The 16,945-nt window shown below is 32.6% G+C and overlaps 1 protein-coding gene across 1 annotated transcript in view; it reads left to right on the top strand.

The window, feature by feature from the left end:
* The window catches only part of LOC106104350, a gene marked incomplete at its 3' end in the record, with an annotated part of 164,065 nt that overhangs the window by 40,486 nt on the left and 106,634 nt on the right, over positions 1-16,945 (top strand). The window contains exons 2-4 of the mRNA XM_013284383.1: positions 3,387-6,174; positions 6,732-6,831; positions 11,111-11,194. Of these exons, the coding sequence (XP_013139837.1) occupies positions 3,445-6,174; positions 6,732-6,831; positions 11,111-11,194 (2,914 nt within the window). The remainder of the gene's footprint in view (positions 1-3,386; positions 6,175-6,731; positions 6,832-11,110; positions 11,195-16,945) is intronic.

Below are 16,945 nucleotides of genomic sequence, written 5' to 3' on the forward strand. Positions count from 1 at the left end.
ATGAACAGCTTCATACAATCCCATACGTTCTATTTTGACACATAGTTACCGCCTAGCGTTTTCGCGTCCGTGCGAACGCTCGCTAAATCTTGATTGAGACGCCCGCTGAGCTCGGTTATTGCCAAGATAGTGCTAAATTTTACACAGCTTTGAAAGAGCGCTTTTTAATTTATTACACAAAAGAAATATAATATGTTGTTTCGTTTTTCCTTTTCTTGTCTTGATCATTAGAAGTAAATTAAACTTTAATAAAAAGTAAACTACATTTGAAAGCTACCGACTGTATGAATTGAAACATCAACATTAATAACTATATGGAACACTAGCTTTCGCCCGCGACTCCTTTCGCGTGGAATTAAAAACAAACAAAACTGATAAGTCTATGTGTTCTTCCAGACTATCCTTTACATCTATACCAAATTTCATCGAAATCCGTTCAGCCGTTTAGGCTATAAACTCTAACAAACATCCATCCATCCAAACTTTCGCATTTATTATAATATTAGTATGATTCAATTTGTAGTTAATATTTTGTCGTAACGATAGTTTGTAAAAACATCGTTAAGTATGAATAAGTCGTAAAACACCATCGTTATAATAGTTCTTACAACGTTTAGGAAAAAACAATGTTTTTAAGCGGTACTCAGCAAATAAAATCCGCACACTGAGTTTCTGAATGCAATGTAAAAGTGCTGTTAACTTTTCATCGGGGTACTTAATGAAATGGAGACATTTTGCATGCGAATTAAAAAGTTTGGTGTAAGCGGTTCGTTAAGGTAATTAATATGTTTAAATAGGCATTACTGCTTTCCATTTTCAATTCACATTAATGCCTAATTTATCGCAATTAATCGGTATTTCAGTTTTTTTATTAAATTGAATAAAAAATGTAAATCTATACTAATATTATAAAAAGAAAAGATTTGTATTTTTGTATGTAATGGACCAACACAAAAACTACTCCAAAAATTCTTTCATCATTAAAAAGCTACGTTATCACTGAGTAAAATAAGCTACATTTTTGTAATTTCAAGTAGACGAAATCGCGAGTTACAGCTAGTGTTTAACATTTCAGATGGTTTGTGGAAGTGTGAAATACATTTCATTAATTCGAATAACTTGTAAGAAGTAAAGATAATTATGAAAATTAATTTCCAGTTATTTTTCCTCTATGAAAAACAGACGTTTGTTATTATTCTTGTCAGTAGGCGTTCGTTCGTCTTTTTGTATAAAATTTTATTTTCTGGAGCTATCGTAGTGTAACTACTATGCCATATAACATCACTTTGAATCTCGTAGTTGATGCTGGCATGAAAATAATAAACAATGAAAATAAGAAAAAAATCTGGGAAGAAAATGGCGGAATTGCTATTTCCTAAATTAAGTTCACAAGTGCATAAGGAACAAAAACATTAGACGCTAGCAAACAGTTAAAAAAATAAGTCAGGCCGAAGTGGTTTTTACTTGCGTAATGATGAAAAAAGCTAACAAAAAAATGTTTTGCATTTTTATCATATTGTATTTTGCAGTTTTAAAAATAGTGCGGTCTGAAAGCGTTTATAATTTATGTTCTTTTAACACTTGTGTTGTTTATTTTTATAAATTGTCGGTTCTTTTGTTTGTGATTGTAATGTAAGTTTCGCACCACATTTTGAATTTAACGAGCTTTCCCACTCGTATCTTAATTGTTGTTCAAACTCTCGGAAGTCTGGGAGCGAGTTTCAATACAGACAACGGTTACGTTTTCTTCGCTAATAAAACATTAATACCAAGAAATATCACTGTTCTGAGTATTATATCAGATGAGTTTAAATGGATTTTATAAATTGATGATTCTTTATAATTTAATTAATAAGACTAAATTGTTGCAAAACTAGTGAAAAAGTACTCTACAGAAAATTGAACAATAAACAAATGAATGATCTTTAGAATATAGAGAAGCAAAAGGCTTGATTGTGTCGATGTGTCAATTTTCCGCGCTTGGCCTGAATTGAACTCTGCACTTTGTTTATTTTCACCATATTCTGGGCACTATCGTGTATAATATTTTACCATAGTAATTACTAAAAAAACTTTCAATTAAATTTAGCCACAATCATGGAACGGAAACGATATAAGAAACTATAACTATTAATTTTCATGACTATAATAATATAATTGTCAATTCTAAGATAATAATTAGAGCAAATACCCAGAGACAGGAATGTTCAAAGTATGGCCAACGACGTCTGATTAAATAGCTCGCAGATATCCTTTGTTTGAGTTGAGGTATTTTTCTTCAGCACAGCGTTCAAGTGCCGCACCGCCAGACTAAACAGTCGCGGCGACGTATACCAGAGATTTGTTAAATTATTCACGATTCTTCCTTGATTTAATAAAGCTTGTTTTAACTTAAAAATTCTGGAACTACGACAAATGTTGTTTAAGGTCATGTACACCTCTCTTTGTTTGGCAAATGTTGGTCAATATGTTTTTTATTAAAAAAAAACAGGCTTTTTGATTTTTTTTCCTTGTGTCAATAAATTTAACTTAATAGGAAGCTGAGTTGTCAGTTATTAATTTAAATTCGACGTTCAATTGTTTTTATCTCGCAGTAACGTTCGATTACGCGACAGGTGCCAGGTTAAGCTAACAATTATAACAATCGTGATTCGGGAGGCAATAGATAATGAAGGGGAACGATTCGCACGGAGCCGTAATAATCAAGCGATGAGTCCGACCGGCTTTTGTCAAGTTAATCTAATAAAAGCGAGCGGCCGCGGAGTGTGGAAGCATTCCTTTGTTTGAAGCGAGACCTTTATTTTATTACAGACCTCTCGGATGGCGGACTTCGTAGTTTTCTCTATTCCTAACTTACGGATTTTCTCTTATATTTCACAAAGATATTCCTGTTAATTTAACTTGTGATTGTTTTATGAGTCTTGTTTACGTTGAATTTAATAGTTAAGAATTTTATGGAATAGTATTTTTTAAGGTAACATTTGAATTCGTCGTAGTAATGTGTTCAAAAATTATTACAAATAGGGAAATATCAAATGCAATTTTGCTATAATAATACCGTAGTTTTATAACATTTAGTAGAGCCGTTTAAAAACTTTTATTGGAATAGTTTGATCCGTGCTCTGGTCGGTCATGCGTTCATTGCTAAATTGCTTTTTTTACGATCTTCTGTTTAGTTTTACAGCGAATAATTGCCTTAGATGTTGTTTTAAAAGGAATAATTTATTGTTTTCGGACAAAATATAATCGGTTTCATCTTACATGTTCAATGTTATGGGATTTTGATAATAAGTTATTTGTTTGAGTTAAATTGTTAGTAGTAATGATAATGCGATATGATGATAGAGAAAACTCACATGTTTCATATTTTATTGTTTTTGTTTCAGGATGTGAGCTCCTTCATCAGTCCATCAATGACGGTCATTCATATGACCACAGTGGACAATGCGGTCACAAGCTTCTAAAACCTTACCTAAGAAAGGGGCTACAGGAAAAACAACTGTAAAGGGTAACTCTGCAACTAAATCTATAAAGAAGAAAGTTGTAACGAAAAAAAAGGGCAAACCTTTACAAAAAACACTTTTGAAGAGTGCTAAGAAAAATACACAAAAAGAACAGAAAGATGAAGCTTCGTGTTCAACTAGTAGCGCAGCTCCTGCTGTTGAAGAAGCGAAAGATCATTCCGCTGAGGTGGCAAAGGATGAAACATCAAAAACTAGTCAACCTAGAAGTAGCTCTCCAACAAAGAAGCTCAAAAAAGAGCCAAAAGAAAAGAAAGACGCGCCTAAAAATACCCCAAGCAATGTAAATACCAAAGCTGTTGCTCTTAAAAAAACCGTTAGAGCACCTAAAAAAACAAATTTAGCAGTGGATCTTGATAATGACGATGATAACAATGATGATGTAAAGTACAAAATAAATGTAGATTCATTGAAAAAAAATCCAAATTCTTCTAAGACAAAACTTGTAAATAGAAAAGCACAAACTCCTAAAAAGAAAAGCAGTAACGTCACAAAACCTGAACTGCAAGACAAAGAAATCGCATTGGAAGAGGATAAAAACAAAGAAGACAAACAAAATGACAATAATGATAAGAAGACTTCTAATATTCCGAAAGCTGATAGTTCTGTTGATACTTCAAAAGAAAATAAAAATGACACAAAGGTTCAAGAAAGTGTTGAAAATAAGAAAAGTGTTGTTTATAATTCAGGCCCAAGTAGTAGTGCTTCCTATAGCACGTCTTTAAAGGGTCAAGCGGAAACGTCTAGATCTGAATCAGAACGTCCTCTTAAATTTTTTACTTCAAGTCGGTCTCCGAGAACACTTGATATAGATGTGAAGTGTTGTAAATATTCCAAAGGCAATGTAAGCGCATCTGAAAGATTCTTACCAATGAAATGTGAAACAAAAGTTGACGAACACAATAAAGAAAAAAGTACATCTAATAATCTTGTGTCACAGGGGTCTGAATTTGATGTTTATACTTTTACGGATAAAGTTGATTCACCTAAGAGCATCTTGTCGGATTATCGTAATACAAGTACCAAAAGCATAGGCAGAGTACGACCGATAGCTCGGGTTAAGGGAACAGTTGTTGATAAAAAAACTGACACCGAGAGAAAAAAATACTCTCCACATAGACCCATTGAGGAAGTAGTTCAACAACTAAAGGCAAGCAAACGGTCAGAGGATTCAACTTCTGGTGAAAAACAAGCTGGTGACCAAGTTTCTGACTTAGAATTTAATGCCAGTAATGTTGAAGAGAATGTAGAAGATATACCACAACCTATCGTGAGCAAATCATATAAAATGGTGGCACGTAAATCAAGCATAACAGGAAAACCATTTAGCCCTATCAAATTTTTTGATAACGAATCTTCCTCCTCAAAAAGTGAATCACCGTCTTCCCCTGTAAAAGTAAACACAAAACAAACTTTAATAAAGAAACAGCAAAAGAAAAGTATATCCGATAAGGAAATAGATAATTCAAAATTTTCTTTTAGTAAGAAATCTCTTAGTTATTCTTCATCAGAAGAAAGTGTAAATGAGTCCAACGATGACAATGAATCTAAAGAATCATCTGGATCTGATAGTCCTAAAGCTAAAAAGACGAAAATGAAAAAATTTAAACGAATCACAGATAGTCAGAAAAAACCCACGTCAAAAGAATTAAAAGAACTATCGAAAGATTCTCTTGTTGATCTCAAAGATGACTTTTCCGTATTGTGTAATGAAAAACCGAGTAAAAGGAGACTAAAGTTGTTGTCCATGTGGGCAGGTCCTAAAAAACATAGAATGGCTTCTTTGAATGCTATAGCAAAAGTTCACTGTCTATACGAAAATGAAAGCAGAACTCATATGGAATTAGGTTTAATGAAGACTGTAGACCGTCAACCAATGCCCAGTACATCGAAAACGTCGTATAATAAGAAGAAAGAAAAGCCCAAAGATGTAGAAAAGCAGGACAGCACCTCAGAATCTGAATACGAAGTCAGGAACGACAAAAAAGAAGAAAGTTCTGAAAGTTCCGATGATAATTTACCACAAATGACTTTACGTGGAGTTCCCGGGATTAGAAGTGCAGGTAAATATTGGGATCCTAAATCATCTACGTCTTCCAGTGAGGACAGCGAAATAGAACAAAAACCGAAGACCCCAGAAAAAAAGAAAACAAAGCTTCCAGTTACAAAACCCGATAATGAAAAGTCCAACAAGCTGAAAAAGACCACTGGTATTTCTGTTAAGAAGAAACGTAACAGAAACGAAGTTGTCATGGATTTAAAGGATATGGTAGTGCAAAAACGTATGGCTAGTTTAAATGCAACAGCAATTTTAGCAGCAAGCTATGAAAAACGATCTCCTAAATCTAGCAAAGATGAAACCACTTCTGATTCTTGTAGTGACGAATCATTTACTCATAAAACAAAAAACGTACTCGCAGCCGGCGTAAAGTCGGAGTTAAAAAATGAAGAGACTAAAAAAGACGTTGAAGACAGTGCAATAACTGACAGGAAACAGAAAGTTGAAGTAATTGTTAACCAAGAATCGGACGTTACAATAACTGGAGTATACTCAACTCATCATCATGAAGGTTTTTGCACTGTCTCCGGAATGCAATACCGTATTTCGTCAACAAGTCACACCCAGACTACAGCGACGGCTAACTGCGAGAAGGTAAATATGTTTTTTTTTAGTTTTTTTAAATTACTTCTTAGAAAAAGATGTTGATTTCCATAAAAGGATTATCTTTCCGGATTAGAAAATTTATCTTGAGGCGTTTCGAACCTCATTAATGCCCGGTAATAAAGTAAGTTCTATGTAAACACGCCTCGGGTCTTCATCCTCACATTACCCTTCATCGCTTATAACTGCGAAATCATTTCTATGAAAAATAAACCTTTTGCTCATATATTAAACGATGAATTTTGAACACGAATTCTATCGAGCCGTAAACAATTTACGAAGAGGGGAGTTTCGCTGTAACTCTTGACGGAGATTATATTGTCTAAACCGTTAAACCTTATTAACGTAATGTTAAACACAAGCTTGATGAGCGAATTCATGCATTTTATAATACTTAAAACGCTTGAATTAATACTGTGTTTTATTTTATCACTGAAACAGAAGTTACATGAATTGTAAATATAATATACAATGTTTGCGAGTACTTCGAGTAAAGTACAAGGGTTTGTTATAGACGTATGCATTTTCAACTTTATTTATGTTTATAGGAGGGATGCCCCCGCGAGGAAGGGTCCCGTTACACGCCTTTATCTGCACTATCGTCTATGCAGCCGCCGGCAGAACATCCGCACACACATCCACATCCTGGTAAGTAATTTTATACAAGTGTATAATTGTTCAAATAAACTAATTAATGCTTGATCACACTCTAGTTTATTATTACTTTTCTCTTAATGGTTAACATGATAATTTACATAGGTATAAAACTTTATGAATCTTTAATCGCGTTAAACTGTAAAACTACCTAAGTGATTTAAAAAATAAATAATTAAAAAACCCATTTCTTTTGTGAGGTTTTATAGTCTATTTTAGAATACGCCTTCAACCTTTCGAAAAATGCTAAGCTAAAATGCATGTGTAAGTTTGTTGTGAGTGAAACTGTGTGGTTAGTTTTGCTATGTAGTGTATAGTTTACGTAAGTAACTTCCAAATAGCAAAAATGTAAAGATAATATTATAGAAAGCTTTTTCGTGTCGGTGTTTATTGTGTAAATAATAAACGCCCGTTTAGCCTCGAACATAAAATGTAAGACACTTTCACTCGAATCTTTTCCGCAAGCTCGATGCTTCAGTGTACTTAGCAGATCCTAAAACATCGTATAGTTTGTTTGTTGGCGTGCTGCCAAATGTGCAGATGTCAATGCGATGTCGGCCTAGAGAGGTGCTTTCTTATTATACAAAGCATCTATTAACATTGTGTATTCCAGTAGTCAGTGATAATTTGTTTATTTTCGTATCATTATATTTCGTCGCTCGTTTACTACGAGTATCTGATATTGTTGTTTCTGAATCACAGCTTTTGTCTAGTTAGTTTGAAAGATATTTGCCTTTATTTGAGGTTAAAGTGGCTTCAGTAATAATTTGAAAGTATAGTATCAATATCATTATTTTAAAACTTTCAAGTTTTCAAGCATTAATTTATTCTTGTTATAACGATTGCGAAAATAATAAGGGTTTACGATTATCTTCGCAAACTTGCAATTTGTCTAAAGAAATATTTGAATCCTTGGATTCTCTAACATTTGCTTTCCAATTACGCGAGCACATATCTCGTAAGTTACCTACAAATTGCTGCAGACTTTATAACGGTCTGAAGAAAAGTTTCTACAGACATGCAGTATTGGTCGCGCCAACTACGGATATATTTGTGGTACAAGTTAAAGAATTAATACATTATTTATAATTTTCAAATACAAAATATTCACAAATATTATTATAATATAATTATTTCGAATAATCCAAATTAATTTCGCGCTTGCAAATAAACTTTATTTATTAAAGTTTGTACAATTTCTACAGTTTTCTTAAATGTATTGATCAATTACTGCTTCTTGTTCAGAACAAAATGGATTCATTTAACTTTTTAATAATTACTTTCAACTACACCTGGTCTATCTAATTAAACTATTAAACTTTTTTATATTATACTAAGGTGACAAAGGCGACCGCTGCCCATAGACATCTTTTATAGTATTTGCAGATCCGTTTCTTACCGTTAACAGAGAAGAACACAGAGAGTGGATATTTCCCTTAACTATGCGTCCTATCTTCCTACATGCTTACGGTTTAAATATGTGACCAATATTAGTAACATTTCGCCGTCCCCTATAACTGGGACGTTATGACGCCAGTCGATGGCAGAGTTCCAACAACGTCTATTCTGCAGATATTAAAGAGCGGCCACTTATCTAAGCAGCCGTCCACTAGCCAGACTTCAAATCAGCACTATCGCTACTATTTGATATTCAATTTAGTTTGGCGTTAGCACATATTTAATTGAATATCAGGTACAGAAACTTTACACCTGTCCTTAAAAAATTGCGTACCAAAGTAAATGTAATTAATGATTACGGCAATAGTTAGTTATAAGAGAAGTATGCTGGATATAATTTTACGGCATGTGGCTGACCGTAAAAAAGAAGCTTGAACATTCAACAAGCCTATATTAGTCGGATAGCGTCTGGAAGATAATAATGACAGATAGTATACATTTATGTCGAGCTTAACAAGTACATATTAAAAACAAGATAAATACAAATAAAAATATATTCAAACGTTTGTAGAAATATGTAAGTTGAAATAAAATTCGAAATGAAACGGTTTTCTCCGACGCGTAATAACGGCATCGCATTTAATTCCGACGGCCTAGCGCTAGCGGAATCACATTTAAATAATGCGCGTTCATTAGCGTCTAAGCAGTGTAACCTATTTGTTATCTCGCTGCAGAAAAAAAAAACACCAACGTCGTTCCTTCGCACAAACAAGTTTATACAAAGAGGCAGAATGACGGGAAAATGAAAATGCGGCGAACACTGAAGTTGTTTGAGTTAATCATGAAAGCCTGGCGCTAAGCGACTCGGCAGCTCTCGCTTTGTTTTGTTTGCTCAAGGGATAAATGTATGACAACACCGAGATATGTTTAAAATGTAAGTAAGCTCGTTCCGAATGAATATGAATATCACGGTTAGACTAGATTTCAATATTTACGAGTATCTCATTTAATTTAAACCTACAACCCGTTCGTGACATTTGTTACATTTTAGTTTCATTGTTTTTAGCTTTTAATCTATTTTACATAAATCTTTATTATGTCGTTAATATAATTTGGTTTGTTTACTTTACAAAAATTAAAATAATGACGACCGGCGATCGAATGTGATTTGATGTAAAAAGTGAGAATTATTTGATCGGCTTGTACCAGTGTAATGGAAAGCGAGCTTAAATACTGCTATCAGATTGTAGGCTGAACTCATTCAAATTAATAAAAAATGAAATTTCGTGTTTAACAGTGTATTCAAAATAACGTAGTACATTTTCAATTACATTAAATTTACATTATTCACATTCTGGTAAAGTACACGCTCTACAGAACACGTTCGGACGTGGATTGTTTGCGACGTGTTTTATTTGTACATTTTGGTTTTCGAAACCATATCAAACAAAGAGTTGCTATGAGTTAGTAGACAATATTAATTAAGTAATAAACTTAAATTATTATCTTTTTAACAACTAGCTGTTGCTCCCGACTTTGTCCGCGTGGAATAAAAAATAAAAAACATAGCCTGAGTAACAACTCAGTCGGGCCCAGTAGTTTTTGAGTTATACCAAAATACAAATCTTTTCTCTTTATAATATTAGCATAGACTAACTTTGTATTGCAATATATAATGTTTGTTATGGCAACATTGGATGATATTTAGTTTAATTTACCTATAAGTTCGCCAAATGTCAAGTTTTTCTTAACCCGAAACTCCGTTTTACAGCTAAAAGCAGCTCCATCTTGTGACATAGACTTCACTGAAAGTTATTTTAATGCAGCGACAATATAAAACAAAGGCGAGTAATGCGGTTAGTTTATCAAAGGCCAGTCTATTTTCCATGGCCTTGTAAGAAGAGCAATTTAAATTTTAAGTTTCTTAACAGTTGTTTCGCCGTAGTATCTTCGTTATAATAATGCAAATTACGCGCCTCTTGAAGCAAAGCTCGCGTAAGCCTCTCGTCTCCAGCAGACGTCATTATAATTAGGTATATGTCACCGTACAAATGTGAACATCGTTACATTACAATCATACCAAAATTATGTCAAAGTCAATACTTCAATAAATATGAATTGACATTTTGTCATCTATATTGTTTTTAAGGCACAGTGCAAAATTTCTATTAGTTTTTGATTTAATAAAATAGACTTTGTAGCTATGCAACTAAAGTGTATATTTCCATAATTACATAAAATGCATTTCTGCCACTTTACAATCAGATAGGATTTTGATATTCAGATGACGGGGATTTCTCTAATCTACTTGACGCCACTTGCTAAGTAACAGTAGAACATTTACAGTTAAGTTAGAAGTAAGTTTTCAAGTCTTGGAGCGTTAATGTAATGCACAAGAGTAGTAAACATAAGTTTCAACCTCACTGCTTTAGTTTGCCGTTTTATTTAAATGTTGTTGCGAAGTTTATCACACCTTACGGAACAAAAATTTTGAAATACACTGTATTGTAGAATAAGAATTAGCGTGGGTTTAATATTAAATTTAGAAATGGAAAATATTCTATATGAATGAATAAACGATTTTAATACCACTTAATTCATCATAGTAATTCATATCTAAGTTAAAGTTATTTTCCTGATCACTTAATTGTATCCTAAAAATGTGCAAAGTCTTCAATAGTTGTATAGTTTCCGTTGTCGTCAGTTTTTTGCCCTTTTTTATGTGACTGCGTATATCAGTGTCATGATATCTTAAATAGATGATTATCTTAATGATATTAGAATCGCATTACTCATAGAGGTGTGGAGGTACAGGAGTTATTAATTAATAAAATTTAAAAAGCTATAAAAAGTAAATCCGATGTGTTATTTTCAGTACCAGAGCTGGGCGGGCTGACTCGCCGCGCCGGCTGTTCCAGTGCGTTTTCCGCGCCTTCACCCTCCGCTCACCATGATCCAGGTTAGTTGTTTATATAATGTATGTAACTTGATATGTATGAAACGCACTGACTCAAATTCGACGAATCATTAAAATATTCCACGCAAATAATGAGCTAGCCGTTGAGTTCTAGGAACCGCCCCTACTATTACTATAAAAAATTGACTGAAATCGCACTAAAAGAAAAAAGTAAAGTCTGCAAGAATTAAGTGTATTGTGTTAAAATACTGCGTATACATGCCGGTAAATCGCGAGATCGTAAGAGACGAGACTTATAGGAAACAAGCTTTGTCCCGCCTAGCCAGTAGCGTTTCCACGTGTCAATAACTTGCATGCAAGTGTGCAACTTACTGGGATTTGAATGGGAATTCAGGACGGGAGTCCTAATTACCTTTTGTACTCCTCATTCCAGATTTATATGTATGAAATAATACATTTCACTTTTCTCTTAATTATACAATTGGTTTTATTTACATGAATGCATTTAAAATGATTCTATTGTGACGTGTCAAAAAGCAACATTCACTTCAACAAGTTCCAACTGTATTTCGTAAACGCTTTGCAGGCTTTGAAACTTTTCGACTGACTGAAAACTGTTTTAATTGTTACGGGTGTATGCAATTTGTGACGAGCTTTATTTATCCTATTGTTACCTGGATTTATTCGTCTATTGAATCGATAACAAAAATTTCGTTTTTGTTAACACAGACAGGAAGAATTTGCTTCCTTAATCATCTATAATCTAATATTATAATTTTGTATTTTTGTATGTATTGAAATAACTCAAAAACTACTGGGATGATTTTAAAAACTCTTTCATCTTTAGAAAGGCCATTTTTCTGTAAGTAACATAGGCTATGTTTTTTATTGTTATTTTAATTTCACGCGGGCGAATTCGCGAGCAACAGCTATATTTAATATGAGTATAGTTACAAAAGTGATGTTTTTAAATCTCATTAAAACTTGAAACAACAAAGTAAAGTAAATTAAAATTAGTAAAAACGTAAATATTGTTATTCATCATCGTCAAGTTATAAGCTCACTGCTGGACATGGGTTTTTCCCATCCCAAAAATCCCATATGCAATTTAAATACAAGCATAGAATTAAAAAGAACATCGGTTAAAATTTTAAAATACTAACAAAATATATTACTCTGGTTTAACTTGCGTGTACTTAAAGTAATATGTGGTCCAATTTATCTTCATGTCAACTAATCTCTGTCGTTTTCTAGTGGCCGGAAACTATTTGTTAGCAGTAAGACAACATAGTCTTTAAGTCGTATTTTAGAAGGTTTATTTTATGGGATTATTCACTTAATGGGTTAAATGATTTAGGCTATAATACTTTTCTAATTACCTACTACAACTTCTTCTATAAGAGAATTCTGTAACTTTTATAAGAGAATATAAACCGGAGAAGTACTTAATAAGAATCGCAAAATCTATACTAATTTTTTTATCTTTGATTTATGTTTACAAGCGCAATACGAAACACGACAAATTTAATTAGGGAACAACAAAAAAGGCTATATTTATTTTTCTGTAAATCAAAGTAAGTATAGAATTTATTTTAATATGCGGTGTAAGTTTACAAGATCTTTGTTGTTTAATTGTTGCGATTTGTTAGTTACAGGTGGTTTTTAGGACTCTACTAATTTACATCGTAAATTGTACCCGGGTACATTCCCTGTTTGCATTAATTTGCAAGGTTAAGAACGTACATATTACTACAGCTTTAAATAACTGGAAAGCGAGATGCACCGTCCGCTACTTTATACAGAAGCCAGAATTCTTTCGCACCGCGGTCTCTCGCTTAAGTAATTAATTCCTTTGCCTCGCTGTTTGAATAAATCTTAGTCAACTCAACATAATAAATGTTGTTCTTCAACTTTTTAAATTTTAAAAACGTTGAAATCGTTTGACGATATTCAACTTAATTCTATTTTATTCGAAGAACAAAGTTTAAGTTTCTCGAGATAGTAAAATTTATGATTTGTTCTCTGCTTTTTGAATAACCTTTATGCTACTCAGATTTACTACGTTGCTTTATATTTAAGTAACAAATACTTCTTGCTGAAAAGCAAGAACTATTTACAGTATAGTTTTGTAAGTTTAATTCCTGTTTATTCTAACATTTTTACCTTTACCTTTAAATTTATTATCTATACTATTATAATAAAGCGTAAACACACACTTCTTTGTTGCCTAAGATGTCAGCAATTACAGTACATTTTGGAATAATCCTTTTTTTTAATAAAAAGCCCTACACTTACGTCATGCATTAGGCTATATATTTTTACGCAATTAAACTTAGGAGGTAAATATTTTCGATAGAAACCCTAATGTGGGAAAGAAACAATAAGTTGCTGCCAATATTAATAAAGAAAGATTGCTATGGTTTGTCATGTCATGTCATTTGACATTTGCTATTGACAAATGTAAACAATAAAACAAAATTTTCATAATTTCATGCGGATGAAGCCGCACGGGAACAGCTAGTTGTTAATACATTTTGGCAGTATTAATCCATGGTCAAGTTGGTCTATAACTTTGTAAGTGTTACTTAGTCATTCACAGTAAACAAGTTCTTAACAGAACACAAGACGGAACAAGTTACCGTATGGAAAACTTTAAAACTGGGTCTTTACTGCTAAAGGCGAGAAGTTGTTTGGTCTCGGACCGACTATGAATTAACTGTGTTACCTTCCAGTGGGAGTTAGCTCGCGACTTTAGCCGATTCAAGTCACATGTTCAAAGACAACTTTTGTAAAGGACTCAATTTGCTACGTTTATTTCGATCATTGCGATCTATTTTTTGCCTTCATTTGGGATATTATCTTTACGTGTTGTCCTTTTTACGTTCTTAAACAATTTTATAAAGTCTTCTGAAAGATTGTATCTTAATAAGAAAACTTTGATGTACATAGTTTTAAATACTCTTGATAGTTTTCTTATTGGTATAAAAGATTTCATATATAAATATTTCTGTGTAATGTTCAATGGAGCACAATGTTTTCAGATGTGGCAGAATTTTGCGTTATATTTATAACAAGTCGTTCAATAAATAAATCAGTTTAAAGCTCCGAATATCAGATTTAGGTGTGTCGAAGTTGAATGTTATTTCTCGTTGAAATGTTATTTATTTTCGAACAGCACGTCCTGTGACATATTCATTCGGCTGCGGTCTCGTGAATATTTGATATTGAGTAAGCGACGCTTGACTGCAGAACTGTTCATATGAAGCTTTTTAACCCTTTTCTTGGTAGTGTAACTGTAGAGATACATAATTTTTTTTTCTAAACATTTTGGGTCATCAAGGTTAAGTGCTATGAATATTATTTTGATATTCGAAAAATAAAATTCTGCCAAGTTAAGGGTTAAGGCAATTTAAACGGTATTGTGTGAATCGTAAATGCGTTATTGTCATCATTACCTATACAATCTATAAGCATTTATGTATTTAAAATTAATATGCAACTACCTTAATAGATAGTGGTATAATCAAATAATTTCTAAAATCGAAACAAATCTTACTTCTTACTAATATTATAAATGTGAAAGTTTAGATGCATGGTTTGATATTTGTTAAAGTTTGTAGCCTAAACGGCTAAACGGATTCCGATGAAATTTGGTGTAGATGTAGAGGATAGTCTGGAAGAATATATAGGCTGCTCACTTTTGTTTTTTTCTAATTACACGCGAACGGAGTCACGGACGAAAGCCAGTGAATATATAATTTTCAAATATCTAATTAAGTTAATTATCCCATTCTTTTTAAATCACATTAATCACGGAGTCATGGGCGAAAGCTAGTCATTTTAATAAATGTCATATTTTAATTATAGATATTCTTGAACTTGTTAGAAAAACATGTTTAAGGCACAAGCTGACAAAAATCTTTACTGGTTTCCTGAGAACCGTAAATTTAATCAAAAACTGTTCCGTGGTTTTTCGAAAGATATTGAATAGATTTTTAGAAGTTTTCTTCAAATCACATATGTATGTTACATACGGATTGGTTTCAATATCCATTAGTATATTAAATCAACTTTCCGAGCAGTTTGCTAGTTCACTCACGACACTTTCGAGTATTGAATCAATCGCGTTTGAGTCGATTTGTGCCAGAAGTGAAATTCAGAGAACTGAGATCAAACATTTCATTTATATCTCCAAATGACTAAACTCATTAATTTAATGGGTATTTTCCGATCCATTTAATTAGAACCTTTAATCAGAGTTAATCATTTAGTAATTCTATAATACCGGGAAGTAATTAACCCCTTGTTAATTTGTAAATCAACAATTTCGTCGTCCTTCGTCGTTGTTTATCCGTTTGAATGAAGGAAATTAAATATTTCCTTGGTAAGAAATTTCTATGGAATATTTTATGTTAATGTTAAAGTAACTATTTCAAAAGACTATTTATACTGTGCAATCGGTTTTTGTGTCGTTTTAATTCTGGTAGCAAGTTAATCGACTGCGAATAAAGTGACGACGGTCGAAGCTTCTTCCGCACGGAAACAGTGTAGTTTTCGATACGGTTTATAGAAATTGTTTTAGTCTGGAACACGCCTAATATTGTTTTATTACGGTGACTATTTTAATTTCGAACCATTGTCACTCTATTAAAAAAGTAAAACTAATATGATTTTTTTATATTATAAGGTGGCAAACATGCAAGCGGATTTCGCTGAAATTTGTTATGAATGCACAGGATAGCCTGGAAGTACACATAGGCTACTTACTTTTTTTTAAATCCCCACGAACGGAGACGCTGCGAAAGCTAGTGAATATAAAATTGTCAAATATCTAATTAAAATAATTATGTCTAATCTTTTTAAATAACATTCATCAAGTCCGATATAACAGCTGTAATCTTACTGATTACTGATGTTTGTTAGAGTTTGTAGCCTAAACGGCTAAAGGGATCGCGATGAAATTTGGCATAGATATTCAGAAGAATACATAGGCTACTTGCTTTTGTTTCTATTTCCGCGCGTACGGAGTCGCGGGTGAAAGCTAGTACTCGTATAAAGTGAATCACAAACAAGTGCTAAGTTGTCAACATCTGTTAAAAGTTATTCAGAAGTATGGAAAATATTCAACAGTTTCGTTCCATAATTCATTTGAGAGGAAATTTCCATGACGCAGAGGAACCACTTTGCATTACAATGGTTTAAATTTATTGAGTAATGGATATAGTTCATTTTAACATTTTTATTTATTACGAACATTTACTTACACTTTATTATACTTGGTTGACCTTTTGTACTCAGTAATAAAATAAACGTACTAATGATGCGAATGTTTAGATGGTTGGATGTTTGTTAGAGTTTGTAGCTTTAACGGCTGAACGTATTTCGATGAAATTTGGGATAGATGAAGGAGATAATCTGGAAGAACACATAGGCTACTCACTTTTGTTTTTTTATAATTCCACGCGGACGGAGTCGCGGGAGAAAGCTTGTGTTGTTATATGTAACTATTCATTTACAATTATTATTTCGTTTTCATATTTCTGTTTTTTTTAAAGTTTAATACGTCCCAATATATTAATTAGTTCTAATACATGGTAAAATCAACAAATAAAGCAATGTCAGTCCGTTTGTTTTTAATGTTGAGTGAGAATAATTACATGTTTTTATTTATTGTATTTAAAGTGCTTTTAAATTTCTAATATTTCCTAAATAAAACCTCAAGATAATCTACAAATCAAATTGTTTATTAAAAATCAGATGGTGTAAAAACGTTATATGTATTTGTTAAAATGG

Source organism: Papilio polytes, unplaced genomic scaffold (genome assembly GCF_000836215.1).
Source record: "Papilio polytes unplaced genomic scaffold, Ppol_1.0 DF823688.1, whole genome shotgun sequence".
Lineage (NCBI taxonomy): Eukaryota > Metazoa > Arthropoda > Insecta > Lepidoptera > Papilionidae > Papilio > Papilio polytes.